The 20,457-nt window shown below is 41.3% G+C and overlaps 1 protein-coding gene across 3 annotated transcripts in view; it reads left to right on the top strand.

Annotated features, from left to right (window-relative positions):
- The window catches only part of KIAA0391 (KIAA0391 ortholog), a 138,710-nt gene extending 129,693 nt beyond the window's left edge, over positions 1–9,017 (top strand). For 2 of the 3 annotated variants that reach the window (XM_003791970.3, XM_023514387.1), the window contains 3 exons: positions 3,447–3,595; positions 6,481–6,676; positions 8,705–8,956. In XM_003791970.3, coding sequence (XP_003792018.2) covers positions 3,447–3,595; positions 6,481–6,676; positions 8,705–8,836 — 477 coding nt within the window. In that variant the 3' untranslated portion in view covers positions 8,837–8,956. Of the gene's footprint in view, positions 1–3,446; positions 3,596–6,480; positions 6,677–8,704 lie in introns of all 3 variants that reach the window. The other variant, XM_023514386.1, reaches the window with a different exon arrangement.
- Positions 9,018–20,457: the final 11,440 nt, after the last annotated feature.

Raw genomic sequence — 20,457 nt, 5'->3', positions numbered from 1 at the left:
GTGGCAGGTACCTGTAGTCCCAGCTACTTGGGAGGCTGAGGCAAGAGAATTGCCTAAGCCCAGGAGTGGAGTTTGCTGTGAGCAGTGTCACTCCACGGCACTCTACCGAGGGCGACAAAGTCAAACTCCGTCTCTACAAAAAAAAGAAAAGAAAGGAAAAAACTGTATTAAATGTGGCACCCTCTGTATTTCAAGGAAAAATGACTTTGAAAAGAAGAAGTGAAATAGTAGGTAATACAGAAGATAGGTCCAAGTCAGGATAAAGAAAGAATTCCAAGATGACAAGTCTGGCATGAGAAAGTCCCTATCTCCCCATTCCAGAAGGCTAGGCCAAGGGAAGGTATGGACTGAGCAGGACCAGGGATGTGTTGCGGAGGTTAAGCTTGAGGTATTGGGTACCCAGGAGGCCTCATGAGTTCTGTAATCAATTTAGTATTTCAGATACGCCCCCAGAGTGGGCTGTATACTGTTTGTTTTGCTTTACTAATTGGTATAGATTGCAGAACACTTAGGCAAGCCCAGAACTGCCCCCACCCTCCTCAACCTAGAGAACCCTCAAAGTGGATCTTAGCTCCTCTAGTCAGGACTGTCCTGTGTTCAAGGAAAATTCTTCCTCATCTCTCTCATCTACATCTGCTCCCTCTTTATTAGTCTCAAGGGGATTGACTGCCTTTTATGAGGTGATCACCCTACATGCATTGGATATTTGTCACATACCTCTTTGTCCTTCCTTAGAAGGCCTAATTTGATTTTTGATTGAGGATTTGGGGGTTTTGTTTGTTTACTTTTTATTGTGAGATAATTACAGATTCAGAGGCAGTTATAAGAAGTAATACTGATCCCACCCTCTCCTTAGTCCCTGGCCACCACTAATCTGTTCTCCATTTCTACAATTTTCGGATGTCAGGAATGTTATATGGGTGGTTTGTAGCTGGACTGTTATAGAGTTTCAAGCGAGTGTCTTTATTCTGCCCACTCACCCCTTCATGTAGTCTCCTTTGTTTTCATTGTTTTCAGAGAACTGTACAAGTAGAAACCTCTCAGCCACAAGATGGTGCCCCAGAGTTGTTCAGGATAAGGCTTTTCTGCTCAATTTTTAACTTACTGGTAGTACACTCAAGGCTATTTACCTGAGACAGGGTCTATCTGTGAAGACCCAATTGTGGTTTTTGTTAACCCATGTTTTCCCAGTTGCATGGAAACTTAAACAACTAGTATCACAAATTGTCTTTGTTTGAATATTTTTTTAATATCTCTACAACTGTGGGATTCCATATGGAAATTTTAAAAGTGATTGTCATTCTTATTAATGAGTCCAGCTGCCATTTTGTATCTGAGCTCAATGAAAATAATCTGTTAATCTCAGCATAGCTTTTATTTTTTTCATTATTTTCTTTTGTTTGCTTGTTCGGGATTCATTGTCAGTGTAGCTTTTAAAAAGGAATGTTATAAGTGCATTCTGAAGGAGATGCACTATCTTTTGAGCTGTTTGAATCTATGAGGCAATCTGTGGATTTGCTTTTAATTACAAGCCCAACTTTCAAAATAATATCTTATAAGATTATATTAAAATGCATAGAATAAAAGGACTGGTAAATAAATATTAACAATCCTTGGGTAATGAGTTATGAGTGGCTTCTTCTTTCCATTTTTCAAATTTTCAAGACGAGATACTTTATGATAGATAAAAAGATGTTGAGATATTCTTCAGCTAACAAGAAAATGTTTATTAATATGTATAGAGCCAGCATATATGCTTTCCTAACCTTATGCATAGAGAGACTTGGGAAATAACTGTTGAATGAACGCAGAAGACACTGTTCCTAACTTTGAAGGAAATAACTATATTTTACTAATTGTAAATCTTTAGATTTGGCATCCTCAAGCTGGTGTTATCTTTCCTATATGAGTATTGGCTCACTTAACATTGGAAAATTTTATCTAGTCTATGTCTTGATTATAGAACTAATAATTAAGGATAATAAAACCGGCTATTTCTTCCTAAAATAATAATAAGTTAGCAGTGGTATAAGATGAACAAAACTCAAATATAAACCCAAACTATTAAACAATAACATTTAAAAATTAGGTCCTCGGCTCAACGCCTGTAGCTCAAGTGGCTAAGGCGCTAGCCACATACACCAGAGCTGGTGGGTTCAAATCCAGCCCAGACCTGCCAAAACAACAATGACAACTATAACCAAAAAATAGCCAGGCGTTGTGGTGGGCACCTGTAGTCCTAGCTACTTGGGAAGCTGAGGCAAGAGAATCTCTTAAGCCCAGGATTTGGAGGTTGCTGTGAGCTATGATACAACGGCACTCTATGCAGGGTGACAGCTTGAGACTCTGTCTCAAAAAAAATAACAATAATAATTTTTAAAAAATTCAGTCCTTGCTACTTCATTAATAGACTGTCAGAGAGTCTACATGTGTATAAGACGTAATAGGTGCTAACACAATATTTGAGAACTGACTAAATAAATGAATTTTATTGATGAAAGATCTTGAAATAATGTCCTAAACATCTATAGGGGAAGAAATGATGAGTAAAGGGAAACTAGACTAAAATCAGTACCTTTTCCAGCAGAAACCCAAGAAAATTAAGGATTTTTTTCTACTTTCGACTTGTGTTTTTTGTGGGCCCAACAATTCCTATAAATTAAAGAACTTTTATATTTCATAAATATAACAAATCACAATTTTATTGGTTTTTGTTTTACTTAGTAGCATCCATTTGTAGCTTAGTTTAATAGGTTGTGTATGAAAGTAATCTGTGGACTTTTTGTTATGAAAGATTGATTGTAGGCAAGCTCACCAAAGAACTAGATTTGCTAAAAATCCAAGTCTATACCTTTGAGTTCATGTGCACATAGGTGGGGAGAATGGGGTAGATTAGCTGGCTAGAAAGTAGGCTAGAGGGTAGAATTGGCAGATCTTTGGGAGGAAAAGAGATTTTAGTGAAAGACAGCAGTCTTAGCAGTAATCATGACATGGAAAAGTTGACTGAAAAGTCACCATCTAGCCTAGTCATTTACAAACTTAAAAAAAAAACAGAACCCTTTATTCAAATGAAATCTAATGCGGAATACCAATATGTAAATATACACAAGTTGAGCTGTCCTGGTTGAAGCAGAGTTGAGCACGTATAGTAGCAGTACCCTATCTTCATCATAGCTCTAAGGAATCTCAAAGCAACTGAACTAGTGTTATTACGCTTAGAAAAACACCCTGGATCCAGTGTAGCCTGACCAGTGGGCAAATGTTAGACATTAACTTATAATAGAGAAGCATTTTCCTCAGGCTTTCAAAGACAGAAAAATTTTAAGGACTTTCTCGCCCCTTATCAGAAAATACTGCTTGACCACTGAGGTGACCAGCTGGAAGAATTGCTCCACTTATTTGGGATTCCTCCCTTAACTCTTGCACACTGACTTTCTGTTTTTTAGCTCTTGGAATTAGTCTCTCAACTAGCCAAACAAAATCTGCGACTGCTGGTCCTGGGCCGGAAGCACATGTTAAAAAAGAGTTCTCGATGGAGAAAGGATGAGATGGAAATGGTGCAAAAGCAAGCCAGCTGTTTCTTTGCTGATGACATGTGAGTACTAGAGGTGAATTACACTGGGCTGCAGTCTTTGGCTTGGTAGTTACCTACTTTCCTCTTTAAAAAATGCACATAGGCCTCATGGTGGCTCACGCCTGTAAGTAATCCTAGCACTCTGAGAAGCCAAAGTGGGTGAATTGCTTAAGCTCAAGAGTTCAAGACCAGCCTGAGCAAGAGTGAGACCCTATCTCCACCAAAAATAGAAAAAACTAGTGAGGCATCATGGCAGGTGCCTGTAGTCTCAGCTACTTTGGGAGGCTGAGGCAAGAGGATCGCTTGAACCCAAGAGTTTGAGATTGCTGTTAGCTATGATGACACCATGGCACTCTACCCAGGGTGAGAGAATGGAGATTCTATGTCAAAAAAAAAGAGGGAGACACATGTATACACACACACTATATGCAGCCTTGTTCAAAAAAAATGAAAGATTTGAGGCAGCTTACAAAAATAAAGTTTCTTCAGCAGGATAAACTTAAATAGATGGAGAAATCAGGAGAAAGGAGAAGGGAGTCAATGCGTGAGCAATGAGATTAGTAAAGAGAATATATGCCAGAAGATCCTAAATAGATCATTTAGCAAATATTTAACAAAATGAACACCTCTTATATTTTCAGAGAATAAGCAGTGAACAAGACAGAGTCCTGGCAAGGAAACAGATAAACAGGTGATGTCATTCCAGGCAGTGACTAGTGCTATGAAAACAATAAAGTAAAGTTGATAGAAATGGATTAGTTAGTTAGAGGCTAGGCAAGAGGGTAGTAGCTGGGGTGGTCAGGAAAGGCCTGGCTGAGGGGGCTGTTCTGGTAGGAAGGTGTGAGTCATTTGGGAGTGGGGTGGGGTGGTGGGAAGAACATCAAAAATAAAGGGAGCAGCACATATTCAAAAAGCTCAGAGGCAGGAATAAGCTTGACATGTTTGAGGAAAGCAAGACAGCCCATGCGGATGGGCTGTAACGGCAAGAGGGAAATGGGCTCTGAGGCCAGAGAGAAGGCAGAGCCCACATAATAGAGGACCCTCTGGGTTCTGGTAGGCACACAAGAGGCCTGGATTTTATTCTAAATGTGAAGAGAAAATTACTTTTGAGCTGCAATTTTCAAAAGTAAAATGCCGCTCAATGCATGAAGCAGGAATCCAACCTCATTCAAATCCCAAACCAATCTCCTCTTTCTTTAGTTGGGAAAGAGGTGCTTGCATTTCTCAAAGAATACAAGACTTAATGCTCTTCATCAGTGGTTCTCAACCTGTGGGGCGCAACCCACAGGAACTGTATTAAAGGGCCACAGCATTAGGAAGGTTGAGAACCACTGCTCTTCATGCAAGCACTTTAGGTAACTTTGGGGCGGACATTAGGTTTGCGCCCTTGGGAATTAGTCTACCAAAGTTCAGTTCATGGCTCTGCCACTTCCTACCTGGTCCTTTCTTCATATGTAACCTTTATGTTGTGAAGATTAAATTAAACAAGATAATGCACATAAATAACACATGTAAAACTCTTCACCCAGCGCCAGGTACATAGAAAGCATACATGTTAGTTGCTGTCATTATTATTATTTTTCTTATATGGAAAAATGGGATAAATTCAAAGCATTATAGTTAAGAAGTCTACATTTATTGCATCAGCCAAAGTTTCATACTCACTTTTAAAGATTAACTCACTGACCTTCTATAGCTTTGGATTTGACTACTTAAACTTTTAATGTTAACTCTATTTTCCACTAATTACCAAAGAAGCTTTTAAACATACGTTAGAGAGAATTGTATAGTGAAAACTGAATGCCCCTGTAACTGTCACCCAGCTCCAACAATTACCATCATTTTTACTAATTTTGTTTCATACAAATCTGTGTTTTTGGTTTTTATTTTGAGGCAGAGTCTCACTTTGTCACCCTGGATAGAGTTCTGTGGCATCATAGCTCACAGCAACCTCAAATTCCTGGGCTCAAGCAATTCTTTTGCCTCAGCCTCCCAAGTAACTGGCACTACAGGTGCCCACTACAATGCCCATCTATTTTGAGGTCTTGCTGTTACTCAGTCTGGTCTTGAACCTGTGAGCTCAGGCAGTCCACCCACCTTGGGCTCTCTGAGTACTAGGATTACAGGCATAAGCCACCGTGCCTGGCTAACCCTACATATTTTTTAATTTTTCTTTTTTTCCTATAGGGGTGTAAGGCAGATTCATTCCATCATTTTACCATTTCACTTTAAATACTTCATGCTAAAATGAACAGAAAACATATTTATCATGTGTTACAGTTCCAATCGCCTAAGCCAAGGCAGTTACTGCCATTTTTACAGCACTTCTATTAAAATGTTAAGTGCTAAAGTTGAGGATCTGTTGGCGACTCTGAGGCACTGGCTGTTCTCAAAGCAAGAGATGTTCTGGGTGCTGATGCAGATGATTCTCTAGAAGCTGCTTTGAGATACTATTTTCAGCTTTAGGGTTAACTAGTTATTTGATGGCTTGCAAAAAAGTGTCATACTGCCCTAGGAGGATTTGGGACATTTCTTCAGTTTAAATGAGAGGAGGAAAAGGTAGCCCCTCTGGTGGAAGGGGCAAATAGGAAAAATGCCAACAGAGAACCAACTTTTGCATATGAAGAGAGAATTGTCTGAATTCTTCATTCTGTTGGGAAAGCCCAGTGAGCTGGTAGTAATCCCAAGTAATAGCATTCCCTTCCCCTCAGCTTTGCATTTGTGTTCTAGATAGTAGTAGCCTACCAGCCAAGGACTTCCAGGTGATTCATAAGTATGGCTGAGATTATATCAGTCAAGAATTCAGAGGCACCTCCAAGGAAAGTCAGTAAAAAAAAGCATGACGAAAAATGCTGTCTTCTCCCTCCTTGGGTGTGTTTCATTGTGTCCTTTCTTATTCCTGTCAGCTCCAAGGATGATCCGTTCCTTCTGTATGCCACACTGCACTCAGGGAATCACTGCAAGTTTGTCACAAAAGACCTGATGCGGGACCACAAGGCCTGTCTACCTGATGCCAAGACCCAACGATTGTTCTTTAAGTGGCAGCAGGGACATCAACTGGCAATTAGGAATAAGTTTCCAGGATCGAAAATGATCTTTCAGGTATGGTATCTGTCCCTACATACTCTTAACTGAGTCAAGTATAAGTTAATAGTAAGAATGTGGCATAGAGGCTAGGCGCCTATAGCTCAACCGGCTAAGGCGCCAGCCACGTACACCTAAGGTGGCGGGTTCGAATCCCCAGCCCGGACCCGCCAAAACAACAATGATGGCTGCAACCAAAAAATAGCCGGGCGTTGTGGCGGGCGCCTGTGGTCCCAGCTACTTGGGAGGCGGAGGCAGGAGACTCGCTTGAGCCCAGGAGTTGGAGGTTGCTGTGAGCTGTAATGCCATGGCACTCTACCCAGGGGGACAGCTTGAGGCTCCTGTCTAAAAAAAAAAAAGAATGTGGCATAGAAAAAGAATATTGAACGAATTGAAGGTTCTAAACACTTTATTTTTCTTGGTTTTGGTTTTGCAAGGAGCTAGTTCCTAGAAACAGTCTGCCAAAGCAAAAGTTTTCATAGGCCAACCCAAATTAATTGACATACTGAAAACACCTGGGATGTCATCACTTGTCACTTCAATTATGTTATCAATTTTAAATTCTCATGTGAATTTTTTATTTTCCTGTCTATTTGCAGTAGCTCAAAATTCCTTATCTCTTACGGTTTGTCATATTTCTGCTAAGTAACTCATCTTTATGATAAAGTTTCAATTGAGTTCTCCTTTGATTCTAGTACAGATACATATAGTACAAGGAGGTATCTTGTATGAAAGCACCAGGAGGAACTGAGGCTAGGCTGGGTGGCTCCCGCCTGTAATCGTAGTGATGAATATATACAATTTTTATTTGTTAATTTAAAAATAAATAAAAATATCCAAAGTAACAACTTTATAAAAAAATACGGTATCAGATGATACCAAAGGGATTCAGTCAGCAAAATCACAACTTTATCATTGGGAATGATATAGGTCAACTGATGTGATTTTTTTCAAAAACAACAAAAAGTTGTAAGAAAAAGAGAAATGAAAAGAAAAAATGAGAAAGGAACCTCTAGAATATTAAAAGACAGTTAAGACAAAAAGCAATAAAGATATTTCAGCCCATCACAATGTAATAACCTTTTGATTTCTGTTCAGACAAATAAACTGTAAAATATATGTACATATATAATAATTGGGGAAACAAAAAGTAGAAATTTGATGATGTTGAAGAATTGCTAATTCTTAAGTATAATAGGAATACGTATTTTACATTTATAAGTTCTTATCGCTTACCGAAATATTATAGAAGAAATGATATATCTGAGATTTGCTTCAAAATTATCTTTAGTGAGGGCATGGGGCCAGAAAGTGGGTGGGGTATAGATGAAATCAGATTAGCAAGGAGTAGCTAATGGTTGGAGCTAGGTGATAGGTACATGAGAGTTCATTATATGATTTCTCTACTTTTGTATACAGCTGTCCCTTGGTATCTGTAAGGAATTGGTTCCAGGATATCCCTTAGATACCAAAATGCTCAGATGTTCAAGTCCCTTACATAAAATAATGTAGTATTGGCATATCACCTATACATATCCTCCTGTATGCTTAAAGTCTCCTCTAGATTATTTATAATACCTAATACTACATAAATAGTTGTTTCTGTATTATTATGGGAATAATAGCAAAAAAAAGTCTATACACATTCAGTATAGATGGAATTTTTTAAAAATATTTTTGATCCATAGTTGGTTGAATACACAGATGCAGAACTCACAGATACAAAGGGCCAACGTTATTTGAAAGTTTTTACTCTCACATACAAAATTGATAAAGCCAACAAAAGGAATTCTGTATCATGTAACTGTCTTGCTTCTATAGAAAATTCTTCACTTTCAAAATAACCTCCCCCCCCCCCGGAAAAAATGAACTCCCAATACTAGGGTTCATCTTTGCAGAGTTAGCTGTTCTTTGAAAATCCAGTGTTAACTAAGACAGGGAATACTCCTCTGAAGCAAAGTGAGAGGTTGTCAGAAAGGAAAAGGAAAAAGCCAGGTGACCCTTTAGTGTTATTCTCAATGCTTGATTCTCTTTTTAACTCAACAGCATATTCTCAGCTATAACACAGTGGTGCAAACAACTGGAGACTCATGGCACATACCATATGACGAAGACCGGGTGGAAAGATATTCCTATGAAGTGCCAACCAAATGGCTTTGCCTCCACAGAAAAACGTAAAGACTCTCACCCCTGTGCAAAATTGTGTTTGAGCACCCTCCTCCTTGCCAGCAGAGCTCTTAAATTGATGCTTGTTTAGGGCATTGCCTCTCTACTGAAGATGAAAGGGTTCTATTAACACTGTTTTGTTTATATGCCAACAAATTGATTTTTTAATTAAATGAAATATAACATCTTTTCACAACCAGCTTCATTTTTTTTCTCTAGCATTTATTTTCAAAGGTTTATCCAGAGTTGGAAAACTCAGTATAGAATGAAGCCTCCATTTCTCCTATGGGACCAGCTATTCCACTTAGCTTATGTGACAAGTAATGCTTTTCATAACTGTTTTGCTACTTTGGATCTCACCTTCCAGGCCTACCAATGGCAGGACCAATCCTTCTGGCCTTGGGCTACTAATGTTGTTTCTAAACCTCTTCTCACATCTCTGACTATGTATTATTCTCTGTACAGTATCCTCTACCCTCAGGGAATTATTTATGGTCCCCTGTAGTAAACTGACCAAAATATCAAAGGCATATTAGCAACTTTTAATTATTTATCATATAATGATTGGGGTTGAAGAAGAGGGTCAGTCACTTATTTTTAGATTATGATGGTTTCTTCTTCATTCTATAAGTCCTTTTCTAAAATGGTTTCAGCATTTTGCAAACACTATTTTTTATTTTTTAGATAGAGTCTCACTTTGTTTCCCTTAGTAGAGTGTCGTGGTATCATTGTTTACAGCGACCTCAAACTCTCGAGCTCAAGTGATTCTCTTGCCTCAGCCTTCCGAGTAGCTGGGACTACAGGGGCCTGCCACAATGCCAGGGTATTTTTAGAGATAGGGTCTCGCTCTGGCTCAGACTGGTCTTGAACCCGTGAGCTCAGGCAATCCACCTGCTTTGGCCTTCCCAATGGTAGGATTATAGGCATGAGCCACAGATGTTTCATCTTCTTACCCATTTGCTAGATTCAGCATTACTGTATACCTGCTCTTCAAGACCTCTCCCAGAAAATATTTAATAAACTGAGAGTATAAAAAAAATACTGAGAATCAGAATGCTCTTATAAATCCAATGTTTATTTTCTAGATTTTGTAAACTATATACTGGGAAAACTGGGCTTCAAGCAAGCAAAACTTTTTAGAAGAACTATCCTAGTTTTTTGTTTTTTGTTTTTTGTTTTTTTTTTTGAGACAGAGTCTCACTATGTCACTCTCAGTAGAGTGCCATGGTGTCACAGCTCACAGCAACCTCAAATTCTTGGACTTAAGCGATTCTCTTGCCTTAGCTTCCCAAGTAGCTGTGACTACCGGCGCCCATCACAACCCCAGCTATTGTTTTTTGTTGCAGTTGTCATTGTTGTTTTAGCTGGCCCAGGCAGGGTTCGAACCCACCAGCCTCAGTGTATGTGGCCAGCACCCTACCCACTGAGCTAGGGGAACTCAGGCTGAATGGTAGCACACCCCATATTTAGATTTAGAAACTTTGCTGTTAGCCACATAAGAGAAAGGGGGTAAAGAGTGACAGGTTAGGAACAATAGAGTACCTCCTAAGGGCCCAAGTATCCCATATGGTTCACAGTGTAGAAAACTGTGGAAGAGAAATTCCATTTTTTAGAAGCTCCTTAATAGCTTTAATACCATTCAGAAACAGAACCCTAACTTCTGTGTGAGATAAATTGAGATATATCTGTCCTCTGTCCAGAAGTGGGACCCATTCTAGGGCTGCTCAGAGTAAGATGCACAGCCACAGTGACCTTGGGGATGCAGGGATTCTTTGAAGGAAAGTAGCTGTTAACAGACACTTATGCTGCCTGTTTGTGATAACTGAGTGAAACAAAAGCTACCTGTCAAGGGAGGCCCAATGAAAAGAAGTAATCCTTTAAATAGCTATACTTTTGACTAGGCATGGTGGCTCGGGCCTGTAATGTTAGCACTTAGGGAGGCTGAGGTAGAAGGAATGCATGAGCTCAGGAGCTAAAGAATAGCCCGAGTGGCTCAGTGCCTGTGGCTCAAGCGGCTAAGGCGTCAGCCACATACACCTAAGGTGGCAGGTTTGAATCCAGCCGGGCCCGCCAAACAACAATGACAGCTGCAACCAAAAAATAGCCGGGCGTTGTGGCGGGCACCTGTGGTCCCAGCTACTTGGGAGGTGGAGGCAGGAGACTTGCTTGAGCCCAGGAGTTGGAGGTTGCTGTGAGCTGTGATGTCATAGCACTCTATTCAGGGGGACAACTTGAGGCTCTGTCTCAAAAAAAAAAAAAAAAAAATAGCCCGAGGAAGTATGAGACACACACTCCCATCTCTATTAAAAAAATAGAAAAAATTAGCTGGGCATTGTGGCAGGCACCTGTAGTCCCAGCTACTCTGGAGGCTGAGGCAGGAGTTTGAGGTTGCTGTGAGCCAGCCTAACACCAAGGCACTCTAACCTGGGCAACAAAGCCAGACCCTGGGTCAAAAAGAAAGGAAGTTAGTAAAAGGCACATGAGATGGTGAAGAATGGAAAGATGACTGGCTTTCCCTGCCCTGTCCCAGCCTGTGACAGGTAGTCTGCTTGATGTATACTGTATATAAACAAAGGATGTTCTCTTCAGAGATCTACCTAGAGGAGGCATAATCATGGGTTGAAAGAAAATATGTGAGACAGGAACACAGATGAGCAAATACAATAAATTTGAGAAATAACCTCTAATTTTCTTTTGCCCTCTCCATTTTATGCTGTTTATGCTGTTTCGTGGTTCCCTGAAGCTCTTTCTACCCTAGTTTATTCTTTACTGGTAGCATTTGAGCTGACCAGTGCCTCCAGAAACTCTGGAATACACATACACAACTGGCCTTCAACTGGGAATTGATATAGGAAGACATTTATCTAGTTTATCCATAGCAGCTAAAAATAGTTTGTTTTGCTACCAGATGCCCTCAGAAGTATACACTTATCAAATAGATTAAGTTACTAAGATAACCACGATGTTGTATTATAAACAGTAGTAATAGTGACTTTTGGTAACTTCTGACAATAAATTTGATGTAGAGGATTAATTCCAACCACATTAAATTAAATGATTACCCTAATCATCTCTTTGGTGCTATTTAAAATCCAGCCCAAGAAGCAAATACTTGAGAAATCATTGGTAGGGTTTTTAATTTCTAATATGTTAGACATTAATTCATTTTAATGAGCTAAGGTCAGATTGCCTCATCACTCTTGGTTGGACTAGAACATTATTTGATAACAAGTTCAGTTCACATCTAAATATTGAAAATCTATTATTAAAAGAGTTGTACTGTGCTTTCTATGACTACATCAGAACAGAGAATGTCAGGTGCCAATGGAATTCTCTGTCAATTCTATCCATTTGGCCCTGCTGCAGTGGAGTGTTATCCCAGGTTGAGACAATGGGATGAGGCTTCCACCTCTTGAAATAAATTCCTTTGAAGATGGCTGTGGCAAGTGTTCGGAAAGGTAAGTCCCTCACTCAGATTTATTGCTTAAGATTTATTGTATTGGCTTGGCCCCTGTAACACAGTGGTTACAGCACCAGCCACATGCACTGAGGCTGGTGGGTTCGAGCCAGCTTGGGCCAGCTAAACAACAATGACAACTACAACAAGAAAATAGCCGGGTGTTGTGCTGGGCACCTGTAGTCCCAGCCTCGTGGGAGGCTGAGGCAAGGAATCCCTTAAGTCCAAGAGTTTGAGGTTGCTGTGAGCTGTGACGCCACGGCACCCTACCCAAGGACACAGCTTGAGGCTCTGTCTCAAAAAAAAAAAAAAAAATTACTGTATTATTAATTCTTTGAAAATAAATCATTCTTGTATTTTCTTCCAATATTCTTTGTTTTCTTTTGTGTTTTTTTTTGTTTTGTTTTTTTTGAGAGCAATTCACTCTCAGCCTCCCAGAGTGCTAGAATTACAGGCGTGAGCCACCACAACTGGCCTATTTTCTTTCAGTTTTCAGTGACCTTGTTAGAATCCAAAGCTATGTATTTGTCCTATCCTCTGTTCCATAGCTGAACAGAGTATGTATTGCTGTTACATTTTTATGCATACGTATGCCTATTTTTCTGTACATGAGCTGCACATACCCACTTTTTTTAAAAAAAGGATCATTCTCTATAAATCCCCTTTTGTTGTTGGTTTTTTTTTTTTTTGAGACAGAGCCTCAAGCTATCCCCCTGGGTAAAGTGATGTGGCATCACAGCTCACAGCAACCTCCAACTCCTGGGCTCAAGTGAGTCTCCTGCCTCCGCCTCCCAAGTAGCTGGGACCACAGGCGCCCGCCACAACGCCTGGCTATTTTTTGGTTGCAGCTATCATTGTTGTTTGGCGGGCCCAGGCTAGATTCGAACCTGCCACCTTAGGTCTATGTGGCTGGCGCCTTAGCCACTTGAGCCACAGGCGCCAAGCCTAAAACCCCTTTGTTAATGTCTTTTTTTCCAGCTCAGAGAAAATGAAAACTTTTCCTTGTTCTTACAGTCTTCTACCACTTCTTCATGTATTCCAATCACAATAACATAAATTCATGAGAAGCAGCAGCCATCTTAAGCTAGGGCATTGCTGTATCCCATAAAATACTACTTGGGTCACTGTAAACTCACAGACTTCTACTTAATATTTGCTTGTGTTCAGAAGGAAATCTGTGTTCCAGGAAGCTGTCACCCTGATAATAGCTATTGGCTCAAAGTAGGGGTCACGTCCTTTGGCATTTAATCCTGTTCTGGCAGGAGTGGTCAAACCCTTGATGAAATGGGTCTTTTCCAAGTCAGGCCCTCTGATCTCCAACTCCTGTCAGACCATGCTTTTGAAGAGAAAGTTTAAGGAAGAATGGCTGCTTTACAGAGATAAGAAGCTTTTTATTTTTTCAAGCAAATCAAGTTTATTTTTATTCACTGACATACCAACAGAAGTTTATGTGAGGAAATCAGTATTGAACAGTTTGTGCTTTATAAATGTTAATAGAATGTATCTTTCTTCCACTCCCACTGCCAGTATCACCAGAAGTTTCAACTTCATCCACATTCTGGTTTCATTGTTTCTTAATGCTGATCTCATGGTTTTTGCTCTTAAGAGAGACAAGATCTCACTATGTTGCCAAGGCTGGAGCACAGTGGATGCAATTGTACACAGGTGCAATTGTAGCACACTGCAGCCTTGAACTCCTGGATCAATCACTCCTCCTGCCTCAACTTCCAGAGTGGCTGGGACTACAGGCACCTGATACCATAGGTGGTCTTATGATTTTTGTTCCCCTTGTGAGATGACCCATCTGGACCTTTTTAACTATTTAAAAAAGTTCTAGTTTCAAGATTTTAAACTTTCAGTGGGGCACAGTGGCTCACACTTGTAAATGTAGCACTCTGGGAGGCCAAAGCAGGAAGATTGCTTGAGGTCAAGGAGTCCAGACCAGCCTGAGCATAATTGACTCTGTCTCTACTAAAAATAGAGAAACTCCCTGGTTAGCATGGCAGGTGCCTGTAGTCCCAGCTACTCCAGAGGCTGAGGCAAGAGAATCTGTTGAGCCCAAGTGTTTGAGGTCACTGTGAGCTGTGAAGCCAAAGCACTGTACTACAGGTGACAAAGTGAGACTCTGTCTCAAAAAAAAAAAAAAAAAAGTTAGACTAGAAAGCTTCCTGCCTCAGTTCCTACTAAAGCACAAATACAGAAGTAGATTGTAAGACTCCCAAGTGAGTATGAGGCAGACTCATAGCAAAATTTGCAAAAAAAAAAAATGAAGAATTTGTCTTGTAACTCCTGGCCCCCTCAGCCAGGCCAAAGATATAAAGGAGTCAGAGAAAAGAAAATGATAAAAATGTTTATTTGGAGAGAGCCATCACCATGTTCTGAGTTTCTTAGGTACTCTCTGACCCCAAGACTCCAGGGGAGATGTCTCAATATAAGGACTTGGGGCACCTTTTACAGTATAGAGCACACAGAGAGGTGTTGCCTGAGAAAGCTAAAGCCACTGTAGATGGATCCAGAGGGTGACAGAAGGGCTGACCATGGGCATTGGAATAAGAGCCCAAGAGGCTGCCACCTTGATATTAGACTGCATTGCATATTTCCTGAAGGCCAGATAGGGGCCAGAAAGTTAGGGAGAGAGCTGCTTTAGGGTTGTCAACGGTTGGAGGGGAACTCTGGATGCCCAGGGGTTGAGAAAGGTGATATAAGTGGCCACCTACATATAGAGATATGGGCCCAACAGAGAACCACTGAAGAACCCAGAAAAGTGGCTGAGAGAGGAAGCATCAGCTTTACCCATCTGGCAGGCTCACTAGAGACACCAGCTTCAAATATCTACTGGACCTGAAAAGCGTTAAGCCACCTACCCTCACCTCTCTTTCTCATCCTAATTCTCTACTGCTCATTATCCACCTTGGCTAGAGAAAAATAACAGTCAGCAACTAGGGGAGGAATTGAGCCAGGAGTGATTAAAGAGGAAAGGCCAATTGTATCCCTCACTCCTTTTCCTCTGGAGTCTTCAGTCTGAAGCTAACCAAAGATAGAGTAGAAATGATACAACACTGTTTGGAATTTTCTTTTATTTTTTTATTGAGATAGAGTTTCACTTTGTCACCCTTGGTAGAGTGCCATGCCGTCATAGTTCACAGCAACCTCAAACTCTTGGGCTCAAGCATCAAGCAATTCTCCTGCCTCAGCCTCCCTAGTAGCTAGGGCTATAGGCGCCCACCACAAAGCCGGGCTATTTTTCGTTTGTTTGTTTTAGCAGGCCCAAGCCGGGTTCAAACCCACCAGCCCCAGTAGGTACCCTAACAACTGAGCTATAAGCACCCAGCCTTTCTTATCTTTCTGAGACAGAGTCTTATTCTGTTGCCTGGTCTAGAGTGCCAAGATCATAGGTGTGAACCACCACACCTGGCCTGTGCTATGTATTATCTAAGAGAAAAGAAGAAGTAATGGGACCTGCCAGAGTTTTCATGTAAGGGAAGGGTAGGAGAACAAAAATCAAGTTGTTGTATTAATATCATAATCTGTTCATCACCCTGTTACCAGAACTCAGAAGCTCCCTCAGGCACCCTTCCATCATTTCGTACCCCCACAGAGGTAACCATTTTCTAGTCTGCTAGTAGTACAGACTCATTTTGTGTGTGTTAGACTTTACGGAAATGGAATCATTCAGGATGTGCTCTTTTGTGTCTGGCTTCTTCCACTCAACATGTGAGGTTCATCTATATTGCTGCATAGAGTTGCATTTCATTCATTTTATTACTATATGATGTTCTCTGGTGTGAACTTACCACAATTACCCATTCTACTGTTGATGGGCATTGGATAGCTTCACTTTTTACCTATTACTAATAGTCCTGCTATGAATAATATAGTACTTTTTTTTTGAGACAGGATCTATGCCCTGACACCCAAACTGGAGTGCAGTAACGCCATCATAGCTCACTACCATCAAACTCCTAGGCTCAAGTGATCCTCCTTCCTCAGCCTCCCACGTAGCCCAGAACATAGGTACATGCTGGCTAATTTTTCTGTTTTTTTGTAGAGATGGGTTCTTGCTCTTGTTTAGACTGATCTCAAACTCCTGGCCTCAAGCAATCCTCCGGCCTGAGCCTCCCAAAGTGCTAGGATTATAGGTGTAAGCCACCACTCCTAACCCAAAGCATAATTATAATCATGTCACCCTGCTTGTTCAAAAACATTAAGTGTCTCCCCATTTCCTTCTCCTAGAGCATAAGTTCCTTAGCTTAGCATTCAAGTCCTCCTCTCCTTATTTGTACCCTACTCCTGAATATTTTTGTGTCCTAGTCAAGCTAGTCCATTGTCTAGCTTACTCTCTTACTCTAAGAATTGGCACTTTTTTCCTTCCTCTGCTTTTCTTTTCATGCTGCTCTCACACTCGGTTCCTGCCTCCCATGCTGCTCCTAAATGTAACACACCTGGCCAGGCACGGTGGCTCACGCCTATAATCCTAGCATTCTGGGAGGTCAAGGCGGGTGGATTGCTTGAGCTCACGAGTTCAAGACAAACCTGAGCAAAAGCAAGACCCTGTCTCTACTAAAAAAAAAAAAAAGAAAAAAAGAAAAGTAGGAGGATTGCTTGAGCCCAAGTTGGAGGTTACTGTGAGCTATGACGCCACAGCACTGTACCCGGGTGACAGCTTGAGACCCCGTCTCCCAAAAAAACCCTGTAACACACCTGTTAGAACCTTCCCTGCCCTCCCAAGCTGAGCTTTCTAGCAGGCAGTCTATGTTCCTCCTGGCCCATCTTTGTGTAAGGTCATTTCCTCATCTGTAGTGCTCTGTTACTGTCTTCCTTGGGTATCCCAAACTGCCTTGGGTTAGCTTTGCTTTCATTCATGTTTCATCTTCCCCACTGAATTCTGGTGGGAACCCCAACTAGTTCATCTGTGTGTCCCCAGAGCAGCTAGGCCGGTTCTTACACATTGGAGTGTTCCAATAAATGTTAAATTTCTTTGGAGAAGTCGTTTTGACAATGTCTTGTTGAGTTTTACCTCTGATAACCACTTCTCCTTTGAGTGAATTCCCCTCTTGCTCCTTGGTGTTTTGTGTATGTGCTAAGAAGGAACTTAGTCTATAGTGTCTGGTGCCACACTGATCCACTAAAAAGAATGTAACTTGGCTCGGCGCCTGTGGCTCAAGTGGCTAAGGCACCAGCCACATACACCTCAGGTGGCGGGTTCGAATCCAGCCTAGGCCCACCAAACAACAATGATGGCTGCAACCAAAAATAAAAACTAGCCAGGCGTTGTGGCGGGTGCCTGTGGTCCCTGCTACTTGGGAGGCGGAGGCAGGAGACTCTCTTAAGCCCAGGAGTTAGAGGTTGCTGTGAGCAACCTGTGCTGGTTGCCACAGCACTCTACCCAGGGGGACAGCTTGAGGCTCTGTCTCAAAAAAAGGGACATTATCCCAGAGTTTTTAATATTTGGAATGTTTTAATATCTAAAGCTGTTGTCTGTGATTGATTTTTGAAACTTGCCTTTGTTTCACCATTGTGGATGACATGCACTTTGGGGAAAGTGTGAGGATCCCAGCTGAGGGCCATCAAGTCTTTTTAAAGCAAGTAGAATATAAAACTGGAAGACTATCTTGCTTTCCCATTGCTAACTGTATTCTCAAGAACTACTTCCTAAATTAATGACTGAAAAAATTGATTAAAATGATGAGAAACGTCATTCATTCTTCAACTCTCATTCTTTCCCCTAATTACCCCAAGAAACTTGGTTCATTCTGAGCATCAGAGATGATTTAATTTTGTGGTAAGAAAATAGGAATTAGAGGAAGCCAATTAGGAAACCTCAAGGAAGAGGAAGTATCTCTAGGCTAAAGGGAAGGCTGTTGAGTCTTATTTCCTCTCTACTGTTGACTCACCCAGTGCCTTGCCAACCCCTGCACCTCCCTTTCCTCATCTGATCAAAGAGCTGAAAGGTAGGGCTAGAAGAGTGACTAAAATTTAAGATTCATAAAGATTCCCACATGGAGGGAAATACCATGGGTGTGAAAATCTCAGTTAACTGACTGATGTTTATACTCCCAGCCCATCTACATTCACAGGTGAATGGACAGGGTACTACTTTAGGCCAGGTGCAGAGGCTCACGCCTGTAATCCTAGCATTCTGAGAGGCTAAGGCGGGAGGATCCCTTGAGCTCAGGAGTTTAAGACTAGCCTAAGCAAGAGTGAGACCCCTCACCCCCTATCTCTACAAAAAAATTTTTTAAAAAATTAGCTGGGTGTTGTGGTAGATACCTGTAGTTCCAGCTACTCGGGATGCTGAGGCAGGAGGATGTAGTTTGAAGTTGCTGTGAGCTAGGCTGACACCACAGCACTCGAGCTGGGCAACAGAGTGAGACTGTCTCCAAAAAAAAAAAAAAAAATTGGCTGCTTTCCAAATTAAGACAGCCTGAGTTTCACTTCTGAGTAACAGCAGTGCTCAGGGTAGGTCCATGCAGTATGTACTTTGTTTCATTCTTTACTAGGGATAGAGGAAAGCAAATGGCCCCAAACCCTGGCCTTATTCACCCAAGCCCCTCCTTTCACAAAGAGGAGGTGAGTTCAAGTCTACCAGTAGGTGACTTATATTCACAATAGTGGTTAATATATTTTACTCTATGCCTTTGAAATGGGTACAGGATGCTCTCCTGTTTGAAAGAAAAAGAAGCCTAGGTCACGGTCACCAGGTAGTCTGTGGCAAGACTTCAGATTCAAACCCAGTGCTTCTCACTCTCATGGCACAGACTGACCATGATCAAAGCTCAGGGCCTTATTTGTTCTTTTCCTCTCCCTTCCCCATCTTATTTTTCATTGGGACATTTGCTGTGCTCTCAAGCTATCGAGTTTCCTGTGTTGTCATGCCTAAGGGGAAGTTGTGTGTTTAAAACCACCAACGGTTAAGCCCCAGCCAGCTGGGGTCTTCTATTGCCTCTTCCAGTATTCTGGGAAGACCCATGAAAATTCTGTGTTTCTCAAAGTCCTTGCTTCCAGAAACAAGAGATCAGCTGAGCACTGGGTCTTCATTTAATAAGAGTATGGAAAAACAAGAGAAACATCAAAAGTTATATGTAAGAGGATAATACGGAAGTTTTTATAGCTAAAAATCAAGGGCAAACCAAAAAACTACAGATTTTGGCTTGACAGAAGGGTTCATGGATAGTTGTATGTAAATGTTCTGTCCAAGCACAGAATTATATTGACTAGTAAGCAAGGGGGTGGCACAGAAGGGAAATAATGATAGCTGTGTGACTGTTGTGTTGAAAGACACTGTATTGAACCCATCCTTCTTGCTGGAGGGTGAGAGAGCCACACTAGACGTTATGGACAAGGGGGCTGAGGAGTGTTACTTGATTGGAATTGGGTCAAGTTTGAAGGGCTTATGAGTAAAAGCAATAACCAATTTGCCTCATGTAAGTCACAGAAGTCACACCCGATCTCCCACATTTGTATCCCATTTGTCCCACTTCTTTATCCACAAATTATAGGACTAAAATATAGAGAAATCACCCTTTTCTCCTTCCCCGAGACTTATCCAGAATGGCTGACATTCTAGGTAGCCAAACACTGAAGACAAGACTGAGATTAATCTGAGAAAGAAAAAACGATGCTAGACTAGGTGGCTCACACCTGTAATCCCAGCACTTTGGGAGGCCAAAGCCAGAGGATTGTTTGAGGGGAGGTGTTTTGTTGTTGTTGTTGTTGTTGTTTTTATTAAATCATAACTGTGTACATTAATGCAATTGTGGGGTACAATGTGCTGGTTTTATATACAATTTGAAATACTTTCTTTAAATTTGTTGGGGTTTTGTTTGTTTTGAGACAGAGTCTCACTCTGTCACCCAAGGTAGAGTATCGTGGCATCTTAGCTCACAGCAACCTCAAACTCCTGGGCTTAAGTGATCCTCCTGCCTCACTCTCCCAAGTACAAGGACGACAGGCACTTGCCATGATGCTTAGCTAGCTTTTCTATTTTTAGTAGAGACAGGGTTTTGCTTTTGCTCAGGCTGGTTTTAAACTTCTGAGCTCAAGCAATCCACCTGCCTAGGCCTCTCAGAGTGCCAGGATTACAGGTGTGAGCCACTGTGACCAGCCTCTTGAGGGGAGGTGTTAAAAGACCAGCCTGAGCAACATAGTGAGACCCTATCTCTACAAAAAAACAAAA

Source organism: Otolemur garnettii, unplaced genomic scaffold (assembly GCF_000181295.1).
Source record: "Otolemur garnettii isolate 467f Iridium unplaced genomic scaffold, OtoGar3 scaffold00052, whole genome shotgun sequence".
NCBI lineage: Eukaryota > Metazoa > Chordata > Mammalia > Primates > Galagidae > Otolemur > Otolemur garnettii.
The sequence above is the reverse complement of the archived record's forward strand: the minus strand, read 5'-3'. Positions and strand labels throughout refer to the sequence as shown.